This window comes from Vitis vinifera, chromosome 19 (assembly GCF_030704535.1).
Source record: "Vitis vinifera cultivar Pinot Noir 40024 chromosome 19, ASM3070453v1".
In the NCBI taxonomy this organism is placed as follows: Eukaryota; Viridiplantae; Streptophyta; class Magnoliopsida; order Vitales; family Vitaceae; genus Vitis; species Vitis vinifera.
This window is the reverse complement of record NC_081823.1, coordinates 26,917,629-26,934,047: the sequence shown is the minus strand read 5'-3', so window position 1 is coordinate 26,934,047 and position 16,419 is coordinate 26,917,629. Positions and strand designations below refer to the sequence as shown.

General features: G+C 37.1%; 1 protein-coding gene across 2 annotated transcripts in view; it reads right to left on the bottom strand.

Moving 5' to 3' along the window:
- The window catches only part of LOC100251875 (nuclear-pore anchor), a 73,573-nt gene that overhangs the window by 31,665 nt on the left and 25,489 nt on the right, over positions 1 to 16,419 (bottom strand). For both annotated transcript variants that reach the window (XM_010646780.3, XM_010646781.3), the window contains exons 7-18: positions 11,495 to 11,584; positions 11,309 to 11,386; positions 10,512 to 10,624; positions 9,056 to 9,176; positions 8,849 to 8,941; positions 7,079 to 7,127; positions 5,952 to 6,055; positions 5,806 to 5,874; positions 2,796 to 2,939; positions 2,584 to 2,688; positions 2,337 to 2,450; positions 2,149 to 2,227 (exon numbers count right to left, since the gene is read on the bottom strand). In XM_010646780.3, the coding sequence (XP_010645082.1) occupies positions 2,149 to 2,227; positions 2,337 to 2,450; positions 2,584 to 2,688; positions 2,796 to 2,939; positions 5,806 to 5,874; positions 5,952 to 6,055; positions 7,079 to 7,127; positions 8,849 to 8,941; positions 9,056 to 9,176; positions 10,512 to 10,624; positions 11,309 to 11,386; positions 11,495 to 11,584 (1,159 nt within the window). The remainder of the gene's footprint in view (positions 1 to 2,148; positions 2,228 to 2,336; positions 2,451 to 2,583; positions 2,689 to 2,795; positions 2,940 to 5,805; positions 5,875 to 5,951; positions 6,056 to 7,078; positions 7,128 to 8,848; positions 8,942 to 9,055; positions 9,177 to 10,511; positions 10,625 to 11,308; positions 11,387 to 11,494; positions 11,585 to 16,419) is intronic.

Below are 16,419 nucleotides of genomic sequence, written 5' to 3'. Positions count from 1 at the left end.
TATGCAAATTGGATGTCGAGAAGGCATATGACAGTATTAACTGACAATTTTTTCTTGAAGGCATTGCAAAAAATGGGGTTTGGGTCTAAATGGTTGGGTTGGATGTGGAGTTGTATTTCTATAGCCAGGTTTTCAATTTTGATGAATGGAGTGCAAGCCGGTTTCTTTCCAAGTTCTAAGGGGTTGCGCCAAGGAGACCCTCTCTCCCCCTACCTCTTCGTCATGGGAATGGAAGTGCTGAGTGTTCTAATTAGGAAGGTTGTAGAAGGGGGTTATCTTTCTGGGTGTAGCATCCGGGGGGGTAGAAGGCCGGCTTTCAACATTTTACACTTACTCTTTGCTGATGATACAGTGGTTTTTTGTGAGGCAAAGAAGGAGCACTTAATGCATTTGAGCTGGATTCTTTTTTGGTTTGAAGCTGCTTCAGGGTTAAGGATCAATCTGGCCAAAAGTGAGATTATCCCAGTTGGTGGGGTGGAAAAGGTTGACGAGATGGCAGTGGAGCTAGGATGCAAGGTGGGGCTTTTGCCTTCAGTCTATTTGGGGCTGCCCTTGGGGGCGCCTAATAAGGCTGCTTCCGTCTGGGATGGGGTGGAAGAGAGAGTGAGGAGGAGACTTGCGCTTTGGAAACAACAATATAATTCCAAAGGAGGGAGAATCACTCTTATAAAGAGCACGATGGCTAATATGCCTTTGTATCAAATGTCCCTTTTCCGTATGCCCAAGACAGTGGCAAGGAGGTTAGAAAAGTTACAAAAAGATTTTCTGTGGGAAGGAGGAAATCTGGAGAGGAAAGTCAACTTAGTCAACTGGGAAGTGATTTGTGTGGATAAGGAAAAGGGGAGGCTTAGTTTAAGAAAGCTAACCCTTTTGAACAAAGTCTTGCTTGGCAAATGGATATGGAGATTTGCTTGTGTTAAAGATGATCTTTGGAAGCAAGTGCTTGTAGCGAAGTATGGGCAAGAGGATTTTGGCTAGAGGACAAACAAGGCAAATGGGGCGTTTGGAATAGGGGTTTGGAAGGAGATCTTGAAGGAAACTGAGTGGTGCTGGGAAAATATGGCGTTTAATGTGGGAAAAGGCACCAAAATCAGATTCTGGACTGATCTTTGGTGCGGGTGTACAGTATTGTCCCAAAGATTCCCTCATCTCTATGCCATAGCTGCTCATAGGAATGCCACAATGGATGAGATGTGGGACCAGAATTTCGGCCATGGAGGCTGGAATTTAAGGTTTCTTAGGGACTTTAATGATTGGGAATTGGATATGGTAAGAAATTTGTTCCATGTCTTAAGGGGTCACAGGATTACTACGGAGGAAAAAACGGGCAGTTCAGAGTCAAGAAAGCGTACAGCTTGTTGGTCAGCCCCATTGTCTCCGTTTTTCCGAATAGTTGCATTTGGGTGGATAAAGTTCCAACCAAAATTGCGTTCTTTGCGTGGGAGGCTACTTGGGGGAAGATGCTTACCCTAGATAGGCTTCAAAAAAGAGGGTGGCAACTCCCTAATTGTTGTTTCTTGTGTGACTGTGAAGAGGAAACTGTAAATCATATTCTCATACACTGTACAGTGGTCAAAGTGTTGTGGGATATTGTTATTGATTTGTTTGGTATTCAGTGGATCTTTCCAGAAACTATAAAGGATGTCTTATCTAGCTGGAGGGGCCCTTTTGTGGGGAAAAAAAAAAAAAAAAAGATTTGGAAATCAATTCCGCCGTACATTTTTTGGACGGTTTGGAAGAAAATGAATAGACTAGCCTTTAGGGGAGGGAGGGTGTTAGCAATTTAGAAGCTTAAAAATTCTTTTGTTTGTAATTTATGGGGTTAAGCTAAATTATATATTTGAGAGGAGTCGCTCTCCCTTATAGACTTCTTGGAGTGGTTAGCCTCTAGTTAAGGGTTAGTGAGTTTTTTGTTTTCCCTGTTTGATGGTGAGGCCTTAGCTGCCTAGTATATCCCCTGTATGTTTTGTGGCTTTTTGTTATACAATCCGTGCTTATTTATCAAAAAAAAAAAAAAACATAAAGATTTCCATTTTCTTTTCTTAAATCCTGTCCTCCTTCAGCCCACCAACTGTTTGACTACAATGTAAACTGTCCTATTCATTTCATCAATAGATAAAATCCAAATAGGGAGAGGAAAGGGAGAACCTGGAGCTGCTTCTGCAGAATGGGGGAAAGATGAATGAAGTTTATGTTCCTCCTCATACAACCGTTTGTACATTGCAACCTAAGCAAAGAAAAATGAGAGAAATCAAACAAAAATACCTATGTCACAAAAATAATGAACTAGCTAACTAAGAAGGACTAAGAAAACATTTGGGTTTGAAGAGACTTACAGAGGTGTGAAGTGATTCAATCATGCGCCCTTGCTCTTCAGCTCTTTCTAACACTGCTGCAACTTTAGAGGCAGCCTGATCAGTATGCTTTTTGAGCTCCAGTTCAAACTTCTCCTGAATTCCATAGTACAGCACCCAAGCTAAATATTAACTAAGTCTCCATGCAAGCAAAATTGGTACTACTCCACTCCAAGAGAAAGTGATCCAATATCACAGGCTTCATACACAAACAAAATTTCTTTATTACCTTCAACTCCATATCTTTATCCTCAAGTTGGTCAGAAAGGCTGCGTACAAGGCTTCGGAGCTGGACATTCTGCTCAACTAATCCATTTATATCCCTAAAAGTCAACTGTATTGGTTTGTCAAAAAATATGTTAATAAAAAATCGTTTATTTTTGCAAAAGTTCAGGTCCAACTTTGAAGCCATACTGCGGAAGGGAAAACAACTGGACTTACAAGCCGTTCTGAAATTACTTCGTCAGAATTAGACTCTGCATTCATCTCATCAGCAGCAGTAATTGTACCGTTATCAGCGAAATCATGACCCACCAATCCACAACGAAGCTGTATATCTCGGCATTCCTTTAAAAGCACCGTCACCTGAAACATTAATCACCCCCATTGGGACTTGAACCTGGAACCTCCCACAAACCCTCCCAACCCTTTACCACTTGGGCCAGGTAATATTAATCCCCAAAAATTATGACTATCATGTCAACCACACTCCCTGAGCATTTCATTTTCCCAAATTAAGTTCATACATAATTTTGAAGATGTTGGGTATGGAATCCTCTCCTTCCATTCTTGCTATTTTTATTCATATTCTCAGGATACGGAGAAAAAGGAAAGAACATAAATGCGTACATCTTTATTCCTTTTTTATTTACTAGAAGTAAAGACATATATGATGAATGTATTTAATATGGTATCTATATTTATTTAATAAATGTAATTGGAAAATTTAAAATGAACTTTGAAATTTAAGAAAATAATTTGCTACAGAAGATTTGAGAAGTTACAAGTTACAAATGTTATGGAGTCTGTGAGGCGGTTGAGATTTAAGAATTTTTTTTGTTTTTGGATAGACGATTGAGATTTAAGAAGTTGAGACACATACTTCATCTTATTTAAATTTTAAAAATGATAATTTTGATTTTAAAAAAATGAGTTTTTAAAACTTTTGAAAATTTCTCTTTTTGAAAAAAAAAAAAAAAAATTGCTCATTAGAGACCAAATGGTATTGCCTTCAGTATCATTTGTGTATTGTTTTTTTTTTTTTTTTTTTTTTTTTTTTTTTTTTTTTTTTTTTTATGAAACGAAGAAGATTATATTAATAAAAGAACAAATACAGGAGAGAAAAAAGAGACAAAAGAAAGAGAAAAAAACCAAGGGAAGGATGAGAGGTCCTTCCTACACAAATACCAAGGACAAACACCCAACAATAGAACTCTAAAAACAAAAGAAACCCCATCAATCTTCAAACTCTTGAAACGCAAACCCCAATCCAATTGAGTTGTAGAATGCTTAGAGGAACTCCTCTAAAAGTTTCAGTACAAGAAGCCCATAGAGAAGAATAAAACCGGATCAAATCCCAAACCATCTCTTCCGTTCTCCCTTTATCCTCAAAGATCCTATTGTTTCTTTCTTGCCACACCATCCAAATCAAAGTAAGGCAAGCAATTTGTCAAAGTGTCTTGCCTCTTAATAAGTTCCTCAAGCCTTTAAAAAAATAACCAACATGTCCTCAAGGCTCCTTGGAGGGACCCAAATCACACCTACTAGATTGAACAACCTGTGCCAAAGTCCAATGGTAACAGGACAATGAAGAAAAAGGTGGTCAATCGACTCTCTATTTCCTTTGCAAAGAATGCACCATTGAGGACAGAGGGCTTTGTAGGGTCTTCTCAATTGCAACTTGTCATTAGTGTTTACCTTCCCATGTGCTACTAACCAAGCGAGGGCCTTAACCTTTGAAGGGACTTTTGAGCTCCATACAAACTTGGTCGGAAGGAACATTAAAGGATTTGAAACTTTTGACAAGGCATTGAAAAAAGATTTCACTGAAAACGAACCTGACGAAGACAAAGACCACGCTCTTGAGTCTGATGAAGAAGGGGAAAGAAGCACAGAATTAAGGGAGGACATTAATCTCTGAAGGAGATCAATTTCTGAATCCGTTAGATTGCGGCGAAAGTTAAAATTCCAAGACAATGGTAAGGAATTGCCAAGGACATTTGAGACAGTGAGGTTTTTCACATAAATAACTCTGTAGAGATCAACAAATTGAGAACACAAAGTTTGGTTTCCCCACCAAAGATCTTCCCAAAACCGAATTCTCTCCCCATTGCCCACCACTAGGCGGACAAAATGGAAGAACTCCTAGAAAACTTGAGCAATAGCCTTCCAAGGACATCTGTGAGACCATCTAACCACCATGTTGGCGTCCCATCCATTAGGATGTGTCCCATATATACTCGCAATAACCTTATGCCAAATACTCGTATCATTTGTGTATTGTTGTTCAATTGAAATGTGACTACATTTATGGTTACATTTGTGAGAGTTCAAATAAGTATAAGAAGAATTCTTTTGAAGATTTGCATGAATATCAACAAATTTCTAGGATAACCCAATGCTAGAATAAGATTAACCCAATATTAGAATAAGAAATCAAAATTTTAGTATATTCTAAGAAGCCTGTGCCAGAAGTATGATTTTCCAAGCTTAGATGTAGGCAAACCAAACATGCCCCAAAAGGTCTGTGACATAAGGAGTAAAGTTGCTTTGGGTATTTGTAGATGGCCCTTCACCAATGTTAGGCTATCTCTGAGCGACCCAGGGTGATTTTTAAGTAGAGCCCCCACAGCTTCGCTCAACTTCTTAAAAGACCAGAGACTTGCTTAAAATGCATCTAGTGATTTTTCCCCTCTCACAATCATGACACATAATTCCGAACTGGTTAAAACTGAAACCACTCAAAATGCAATTTGAATGAGTTTGAATGGGGAGCCCTCCAACTGTACCCCACTCTACCCCTACGCCTACCATCTTTCTCTTTTTTGGACACATTACTTCTATGGTTATCACATTGCAACTTACTCTTTTTGCAACTTAGACATTTGATCAAAACACGAGGGCATCAACCAAAGTAGGTTCCAGCTACAAACAAAATAATCTAAAATTTAAACTATATAATTGCATATTATATTGAAAAAATCAATGTTCTAATTCATTGGTATCTCCACCGTGTCTGCGTTATATATTTATCAGTATGCCCTCATCATGTTAGTGTCAATTTTTTTAAAAGCTTGCTATGTCTCACGTCCAAGTGCATGTCAATGCCCAAGAAATATAGGCAAAAAGAAATGCTCAAGCACAAAATCATATTCAAAGATTATATTAGGCAAATAAATCAAACCGTGAAGATATTCAATAATCAGCTATCAGACATTCTGTCTATTTTTACCTGTTTCTCCAGGTCAACAATCTCTTTCTGAGCCACAGCGTAGTCACGTCCTTGCTGCCTCAAGTCAGCCTGAGAAACAAATGCATGAACACAAACTCTATAAAACCAAAGTTAAGTACACAAAACAGTGATGAGAACCTATAAACCTTAAGTTCCTGGATTGTTTTGTCCAAATTCGACTGCTCAGAAAGAGATTGCTGCAGTTTTTGGTTGATTGCAGAGTATCCTTCAACCATTCTCTCATGTTCCGCTGCATAAGCAACAATGTTGCATTCAGTAAATCAAAGTATGATCATGGATAAGAAAAAAAATTTGAATTGACCAAACCCATCTAGCATCACTATTACTGGGTAATGGTTATAGATATAGAGTAATAATAATAGATGATTGTAGATATCAGTGATCTTTCATTTATGAAGCTTATAGAGACAATAAAACTTTTATAACTAGCAAACTTGAATCACAATATAACAATTATTGGGAGAACATTTCTCAGCATTTCTTAAGTCTCTTTTATAATATAAGCTTCTACTGATTATCAAATGCACCTTTGCACAACCAAAGAAAAACATTAAATTGAAAGTGTCCATCCTAGGTTGTTTTGTCCCTGCAAAGAGGAGATATTGCTGCAAGCATCTATAACATAATGATTGTTAGACAGTAGGCTTTCACATCTCCCATTTTAATATCGTCCATCATTGATGCATGGAACCATTTGGCATCAAAGACCAACAGTAGAGGAAGCAACCTCCTTTTCCCAATGTTAAACCAAAGAAATTAACCATGTGTCACCAAAACTAAAAACAAAGGAAGAGAGTTGAGTCCAATGGAAGTGAGGTAAAATTTGCAGCTTTCCAGGGCCACTCTCCTCCAACCAATAGGAGAAAGCATACACACACACACACACACACATATACCAGTTGGTGTTAGCTTCTTATCCAGTAAAATTGTGTGTTTCCCCTATTCTGAATATCACTGGGAGTTTTCACCTTTGGATCTCATGAGGGTCTTAATCTTTATAAATACATGTCTCCTGTTTTACATTATGGAGCTCTTCACACTAAGCATCCATATTTTTCATTAGATGGATAAATTAATCCAGATATTACCATCAGAAACTTGAAGCAAAAGCAATCCAAAAAGAGCAATATAACTTCTGGACCTCTAGAAATTCATTTAAGAGAAACCAACCAAATTCCTGACAAAACAAAATCCTTCCACCTAAAGTTCTTGATAGGCATTTATAAATAATCAATTTAATATCAGTGTATACCTCTCTCATCCAAAATGACTACAGCTTTCTCCTCTATTTCATGCAGGACCTGCAAGAGCAAAATTTTAAAATATTTTTTGATAGGTAAATAAGATGTAGCAAAATTTAAAAATATAAGCCTATAATCACAAAAAATAACTCAAAGATTCACAAACCCAAGCAATAGGAAGCATAACAGTAATTGCGGCGGACTTAAATAACAAAGCAACAAACGTGTGTCGCATGGCATTCAAAACAAAAGGGATGGTCAAAGTTTACCATCACGTGTACCCTGAAATTTCTCTAATGTATACTTTTCCAAACATAAGAAGAAATTATGACTATAACGTCTGATTTCATATAGCAAGAATGCGAAGAAAGAGAAGGCAAATAGAACTTCATATAAACAAACAAAAAAAGTTACAGTCTGCATATCGATTTTTCAAAGGAATAAAAATTGCAATGGAAAACATATCTTATGTCAATATCTCGTATTTTTAAAATAAAAAATATATTGCATTCAAAATTTTAATATTTGAAAAAAATAAGAAATCTTTCTCATATTTTAGAATGATTTGGAGATCTCTTCACAATTTATTTTTTAATCCAAAATTTTTTTTTACCAATAATATCAACAATTATTTGTTCAAAAATATATGTTAAATTATATTATATACTAAATATATAAAAGCATTTTTTGTAATTTAATTATTATACTAAATGATGAATATTATTATTTTGAGCTGTATTATAAGTATAACTTATTCTGATACAAAGTGATTAACATGCAAAAAAATCCAAAAAAAAAAAAACAAGAAGAAGAAGATGGATATAAGAAATTTATTTTTTATCAGATGATAAAAGCTATTTATGATCCATGGGATATATATATCCCATCTCTCCCGTGGAACTTAATACAAGAAAGATGAGTTATGCTGTTGTCAAGACACAAGAGAATAAGCACTAGAAGACGTATTCTTTAATTCTTAAAAGATAACTAAAATTTCACCTTATTCAATTCACTAGGAACCAAAAAAATGGCACATGTTACATTGAATTTTTTTTTTCTATTTTTGATAGGCAAATATCATATTCATCTGAATATTGGTAGACATTGACTGCCTAGTTGTATGAATCAAGCATATTTAGAGTGCACCTGGTGGCCTACAATCAGATAGGTGGGCTAGGGTTTTTTTTGGGGGGGGAGAGGGTGGTTTTAGGAAAGGAACAAGGGTTAAAGCTTATAGTAGAGAAAAATAAAATAAAATAAAATAGAGAAAGATACGAAGAAGAAGAGATAGAAACATTAGAGTCTCACTAAGGCCTACCAAAAGTCTCACCTAGAAGAAAATCAATAGAACCTCACCGTTGAAAATTGCAAAGCACGCAAGAAAATATGATATTATTAATTATCAATCCATTACTTTAATTTACATCAATGAGCCTTATTTATAGGCTTCTCTAAGAAATCTAAAGTCTACTAGGATTCCGACAACCTATTATGACTCTAATTTTAATTCTCCTACAGTCCTATAACTCATTAGCTACTCCTGATTTAACTCCAACAAATACTAATCCTAACTTAATTCCAAGTAATTATTATCGTACTTTAATTGCAACTAATACTAATTCCATTTCCTGATGTATATATTGGAGATTCATCCTCATCAGCACCACCCCTAAAGCACCATCTAGTCTTATGAAATTATCAGATACGTTGGCCCTTATTGGGAGCATAGAAACTTCAAACATATTGTGCAAAGAGAAATAAAAGCAAAATGCCAATGCTACCTGTTCCAACATTGCTTCAGAGTGCTTCCTTCCTAATTGCTCATGTCGCAAGGCATCAACAGCCTCTTGATATTTGCTATACATCTTAGCCAGCTTTAACCACCAAAGAAAGAGAGAGAAGAGAGAGAGATGAGAAAAAATTTAAAAAAAAAATCGTAATGATTAAATTATGAAACCAGAAATATAAGTAAAATATAAATGACTCACACTCCAGCCATCGCGCAGAAGCGAAGCTGCTAATGCAGTCCCTGAAACACCCGCTGGAATCTTGGGGACAAGCATGCAGTTATCTTCAACCATGTCATTGGTTTGAAAAGAATCCAACCATCTGTAACATATAATTAACTAACATCAGAAGCATCTCAAAATTTCCATGCATTACTGGAACATAGTTTTATAATACAAAAAGAAATTTCCAATTTTATGCTTAAATCACAGAATAACATCATATTAGAATGGGCTAGCACTTGATTACACACAGAGGTTTGTAGATGTCAAAACACAAAATATTATGAAACTAAAATAAAGGATTCAGGATTAAGGTACAGCCAACTGAAATATGAAGCTTCAGGGTTAAAGCTCAGTAAAAATATGAAGCACAGGTACTTCTCTAGATGTGTTGTCACTGAATTTAAGATGTTTTTGATTCATACAAATTGAACAACGTCTGTTACATATTTTCTTTATCTTGGGTCCCTGGCTCATTATAAGAACTGATGCAGAACTACAATTAAGCATGCCCTGAAGGTCTTTGATGCCAATCAAAGCTTAAGTTAATTCTCAAGATTACGTTATACAGAAACAACAAAAGCCAACAAATCATGATCCTGTTTTCCATGATATCTGCTTCCAATCCTAGCCCCTAAAAATCCTTGGGGGTATCTTCTGATGCCTTGTATTATTGTATATTAATTTGTGACCCAGTACATCCCAACACAACTTCCAAACTACTAGCATAATCTAACAGATCTTATGAAACAGTTGATAGCCTAACAAATAAAGTTATAATCCAAATTAGATCCCAAACAATAGAAACTCAATCAACAATAAAATTAGAACAAATAAATTTTCAGAAACTACCACCGACTGCTACAAACAAAACCAAAAGTAGGTAAACTTTTAAAGAAACACAATGCATCAAGCTTTTTATTCCAAGCAATTGAATATAAGCAAATGAGCAAAGCAGATAAGAAATCATCAGAAATATTAGCGCTAAGAATTGATATTCAAGTTATAGAGCATATGCAACAAGGTCGAGCATGTTGTATGTCACATCCATGTACTGAACAGCATTGAGACCTAAAACTGGCTATCTTGCAAAAATAAATGAAAATAGATAATTAAGTGTCCGTTTGGATGCACTTCCTGTTTAGTGTTTTTAAAATTAGAAACTTCTATATAAAAGTAGAACATCTTGTATAAAAAGTATAGATCTACCTTATGTCTTTAAAAATCTCTTTTAGAAATGTTAAATTTTGAGGTAGTAAAAAATTTTTTGATACCTCAATTTTTAAAAGCATTACCTTTTCATGTAAACCTCTAAGAGTTCTTGTATCTTATATAAAAATTACTACTATTTTCTTATTTTAAAAACAGAAAACAAGAAGTGTACCCAAATGGACACTAAACCTGCTTTTTTTTTACATATTTAACTAAGGCTTACGTGGTTCCAGTAATTAAACTGCTGAGTGGAAGAAGATTTAGCTCATTTGCTCTTCTACTAGTTTCCATCTCAGCCTCACACTTTTCGAGTTTCCCTTTCAAATCTGCTGCCTCCTACAACCACCAAAAATGATAATGTGGTTATGAAGGGTAAAGTCATCACTTGAACCAAGGAAAAGAACATTCCCCAAAATTAAATATTGCCTCCAAAAGATAAGTGAGTTGATATCCAAGAGAAAGAAAGACATATCAAAGCAAGTCACACATAAATTGAACCGAGCCAATCATTTGCTCTTCACAAATCAGTATCATGAAATTCAAAGCAGCATTAACAATAAAAAATAACATACAACAGGAAAAAAATAACCTATCGAAATATAACAGCAACAAAAGATTGTAAGCTATTTTGAAAATATTTCAGAATTTAAGGCTGAATTTTTTATTTAGAGTTTGTTAATTAACTAATGATTATCTTTTTCCAAATTCAGACTCATAAAACAAGTTGTTGAAATAAAAGAAAATATTCATTAATGCTCACAAACCATTGTTAGCAGAAGCATTTCTAGGTTTTGAACAAGATATTCAAAATGAACAAATATTTAACCCTTTCAACTTAATAAATTACTATTTTCTTAGATCACAAATTCAATTCTGGAGTTAAAAAAAATTAAAACTTCAGAACATGTTTAAATATCATAAGAATTAAAAAAATCATCAAATCAATTATTGCCAAACGAATTCAACTATTACTGTTTTTATATATTTACCTAAGAATAAAAAATAGAATACTAAGCATACCTTTTCGAGTTCCTTTCTGGCAAATACTTCCTTTTCAAGTCTCTCTTTATAGTCATTTTCAACTTGAATCAAATGTGTCTGATTCAAAACAGAGAATTAAGAAAAATAAAATGGAATGAAAGAACACTCATTAGAATATTTAACAACTCAAGTCCAAATACACCCAATTAACAGATAAAATCTCACTTCCAAAGCTTTGATCACACCCTCAAGCTCTCCTGCCTTTCTGGACCATTCCTCTGAACTCTCTTTGTACAGTTCAACAAGTTTGTTTACCTACACAGTTGAGAAAATCACAGAAGGAATATAAACAATTGGCAATAAAAGTTGATGAAAATAAAAAATGTTAAAAAATCCTATTTAATGTCACAACCACCATGTTAGGAAGATAAAGTTGTGGGCAAAAAGGAGGAGCAATCCTCCAGGCCAAAAAATGAGGCAAAGATTTTTGCTGAAGGTTGCAGCACCACCCACCCCAATATGAGAAACTAAAGCATCCTAAATACCAGCAGGGCACAAATCAACCAGATAAAACAGGGCTAATTCCCCAGTAAACATCTCTAGCAACGACTCCTCTCTTAACCAACTGATCCGCTACCTTGTGGGTGGACCCTAGCATCCCAAGAAAAGCAATAAACCATTTTTGTCAATAGATCTAAGATCTTCCATATCCATGTGTCACATCTTCATGCTCCCTCTTCATAAACTCATTAGATCAAAACAAAATCTCCATCCACTCAGAATTTACTAATGTCCAAAATCACCATCCCTCAAAAATTCTTGCTTCAAAGGTTCCAATTAACCTTTGTCGTTTCCTATCAAAAAAAACAAAAAAAAGGCTTTAACTGTTTTCACTCTCCGACCAAGAAAATTTTTGTCTTTATGGATGTCAAGTTCTTTGAAAATCTATCCTATTATGCAGAGATAGACATTCAAGGGAAGAAGTACTGAATGGAAGATTCGTCCTTCCCTAATCAGTAATGATTGGCACATGTCTATCCAATGTTGGATGATTTTATCCAAACAGAACCTTATCAACTTGGCCAATCTTTGATTATTAACCAAGAAGTACTTGAGCTAGGAACTAAACATGGTGTGGACCCAACTGTACAGGGAAATGAAAATGAGAAAGCAATCACAAAGGAGGATGAAAAAACTCCTTTGGTTTACTCAAGAAGGAAATGGGACAATATTGCAATCCCTATCTCTCCTTTAATCGACTAACCTCCATCTCCGAATACAGGTATTAAAAACTCTCCTTCAAATCTTTCATCTGAAATTGATTTATATATTCCTATTGTTATTAGGGAAGGTGTTAGAACTTGTACCAAATACTACAATCCCTATCTCTCCTTTAATTGGCCAACCTCCAACTCCGGAGATAGGTATTAAAATCTTTCCTTCAAATCTTTCATCTAAAATTGATTTAGATATTCCTATTGCTATTAGCAAATGTGTTAGTACTTGTACCAAACACCTGTTGTCCAACCATGTGTCATATCACCGTCTCTACCCCACCTACAAAGCCTTTACAACAAACCTATCCCTAGAGCTCATTCCCAACAGCATACAAGAAGCTCATGCAATTCCCAACTAGAAGAAAGTTGTATTTGAGGAATTTAGAGTCTTGCATAAGAATAAGATTTGGGGAAGTGGTAGAGTTGCCTTATGGAATAGAACAGTAAGGTGTAAATGGGTTTTCTCTAAAGCAAATAACTCCATAGGAAGGTATAAGGCCAGGTTAGTGGCAAAATGATACACTCAAACCTTTGGCATTGATTACCAAGAAACATTTGCCCTAGTTGCCAAAATGAACTCAATTAAAATGTTATCGTCCATGGTGATCAACCTAGATCTACATCAGTTTGATGTGAAGAAGTCTATATGGATGCTCCACTTAGTTTTGAAAACTTGTTCGATAAAAAGAGAGTTTGTAAACTAAAAAGTCCCTATATGCTCTCAAACAATCTCATAGAGCTTGGTTTGAGAGATTTTAAGTCCTTGAAAAGATATGGTTTTACTCAAAGCCAAGGAGATCACGCATTGTTTTTTAAATGATCCTCACTAATGAAACTTACAGTGCTTATTGTCAATGTAGATGACATAATTGTAAAAGCGGATGATTTAGAGGAAATAAAAAATTTGAAGACTTTCTTAAGATACTTTCTGGGCATGTAAGTGGCTAGATCAAGACAAGGTATATCTGTTTTTTTTTTCTAATCAGAAGCGAAATATATATGTTGATAATAATAAAAGTACAAAAGAACCTATCAAAAAATAATAATAAAAGTACAAAAGAAGGATAAAAGATCCTTCTCACAAAAACAAAACCACAAAGGATATTTGTTTCCAAACAAAAGTATGTTTGGGATCTTCACAAGAGACTGGGATGACTGGTTGTAAACTAATAGACACTCCAATTGATCCTAACCATAAATTAGGAGCTAAGTTTGAAGGATTTCCGGTGGATAAAGGAAGACATCAATAGTTGTAGGAAAACTAAGGCTTTTTTTGGTAACTGTTTTCAAAAACAATTTTCTATTCGCTTGAACAAAAAACAGTAAAAATTGTTTGGTAATCAGAAAACAAAAAACAATTTTTTTTATGTGAAAAAAAAAAAAACAACTTTCTGTTCTTAAAAATAGAAAATATGGTATTTTCAAATAACATATTTTAGTTATTTTGAAAAAAAATGGGAAAAAGTATTACTGTGGAGAAAAAGTATTTTCAGGTAGAGTTTGAAGGTTTGAATGGTGGAACTTGGGTATCGGTAACAGAAAGGAGCCGAGATTTCGTGGTTTCAATAGGATTTGACATGGAGGAGCTGGATTGGTTGATGGAGCATTTGAAGAAAGCTGTGGAGGTGGAGGCTTCTATGGGTTTTGTAAGAAAGATCAGGGGTAAGACTAAGACCCTCCTGATGGAGATATGCTTCAATAACAGAGGGAGGTTCATGAAAATTACAGAATTCGTTACAAAAAGGAAACCTCTAGTTCTTGTCGTCCCCGAGGGCGTAAAAGGGAAAGGATGGGAAGATCTCAGGAAGGCGATCCTATCAGTGCAAGAATATTATGAACGAGACGGAGGAGCTTCGAAGGAGAAGAATGGTGATATCCGGATGAATAGGGACACTTTCAGAGGAGGAAGGTCATATGCAGAAGTGGTGGCAGAGGCTGGTTTGAGGACTGGAGGTACGTGGTCAGTTGGAAAATGGGCCAGAGCTGTAATATGTGAAAGCCAAGAAGAAGTCCATGACTGGACTCATGTAGGAAGAGCCATTGCGAGGATGATGGGGATGAAAGGAATGGTGTCCATAAATGCCATTTCCGCTTTCAAAGGATGCTTCTTTGTGAGTACAATAAGGAGAGCGGAAAGTGTTCATGATCAGGGAAGACTTTCAGTGAAAGGGAGGACGATTCTACTAAGGAAATGGTCGCCCAAGGAAAACATGGTGGTTCAAGGAAAGTTCAGGAGGGGCTGGTTAGCATTGAGAGGTCTCCCTTTCCATTTGTGGGATGAAGTTCAGTTGAATTTCATTTTGAAGAAATGGGGGAGGGTAACGAAGGTGGCAAAGGAAACCTTGAAGCTGGTGGACCTAACGAGGGCGAAGCTGTGGGTGGAGATGCTTCCAAACGTAGTGTTACCAGCGTTGCTTGAGGTGGAAGATGGGGAATGGTCCTATACAGTAGCAGTTTCAGTCGCCGGAGAAGACGAAGACGTCGATGCTGTCACGTCGGAGGTAAACCGTAGCAGGAACGAGTGGGTGAGAGTGGGAGGTTGCGTCTCTTAGTCGTCAAAAGTTGCAGAAGGGCTACGAGGTAGCGTTAAGGACATTGAGTGCTACAGAAAGAGGCGTCTTCCCCGGGCACGTTATCGGCAGTCAAGGACGTGTTTGGCGGACAAAGGGGAGACAGGAGGGAGATGGAGCAGATCGGGCCAAGCTGAAGCAATTTTTATTGGGCCAGAGCATGAGTCTTCTTTTAAAGCCCAACAGGTTAGGGCCCAAAGTGGGATGAGGCATCGTGGGCTTCAAGATGGCCCAGATGAGCCTCAAGACCACCAGTCTGCATCGGCTTCGCCCCTTTCTCCCCAGCGAGCTGCTTCTTCTACAAAGGCGACCGCGACGCTCTGTCAAGACGGAGCAAGGGCCGGCGTCGAGGTATTCTTTGGAGAAGAAGGTCGGGCCGATGAGCTAAAGGCCCAGTCCTTTCCCAACTCTAGGCCATTGTCAGACAACATCGTGGGCTGTAAGTTCAAAAGCCCGTCGGGGTTGGGCCAAAAATTAGGAGGATCGAAGCCCTATGGTATGGAAGCCAGGTCGCGGAGGGAAGAAATCGAAGCAAGGAAGGGGAAAGCCCCCGCGGTTTACACGAGAGATGCTACGCAGGAGGAAGAAACGGCAATTTCAAATTAGACGTGGTCTACCCTCTTCCCTCCAAGCGCAGATCGACGACAGGGACATCGGTGTTGCAGTGAGCCTTTTTTCACTCGGGGTTCGTCGTCGTCAAGTGAAGACCGCAACATGGTAGAGGAGTTTGGGATGGGCTTTCAGATGGACCGAGGAATCAGAGTGAATCCTCTCTCCAGATGTCATCTTTCTGGTAAGCTCTCGAAGGAGGACACCTCGGCGAGCCGCGTGGAAGTCCAAGGAGGGCTATCGGGACGAGTGGGGTTTGATCCTCGTGGCTATTCAGACATGGGTTCACCTTCTAATTCAATAATCAGAGGTAAAGGACTCATCTGCGAGGGGTTTTGTGAAATTCCGGGAGCCAAAAATTTGGAGGTATGTCAGCCCTCTCTTTCTCAGCCACCCGAGTCACCCTCTATTCCTTCCTGTAGTCCGGATTCTCCTTTGAAGAATCCCTCTGGCCCAATTCTTCCCAACTCAGTCTCTCTTCCTCAGTATCCTTCGGAAAACCAAGGCATCTCAAAAAAAAATTTTGAAAAAAGTGATGTTGACTATTTAAACCACGGTGACAGTCCCAACCGTGTTGAGGAGGAGAACCAGTGTGCTTTATCTAACCAGATGTCAGAGAGCTGTACCCCTAAGGATTCTATTGTCAGGTCACACAAGGAGGTTTCGGGTGATTTCCTTATTGATGGCCTGTCCC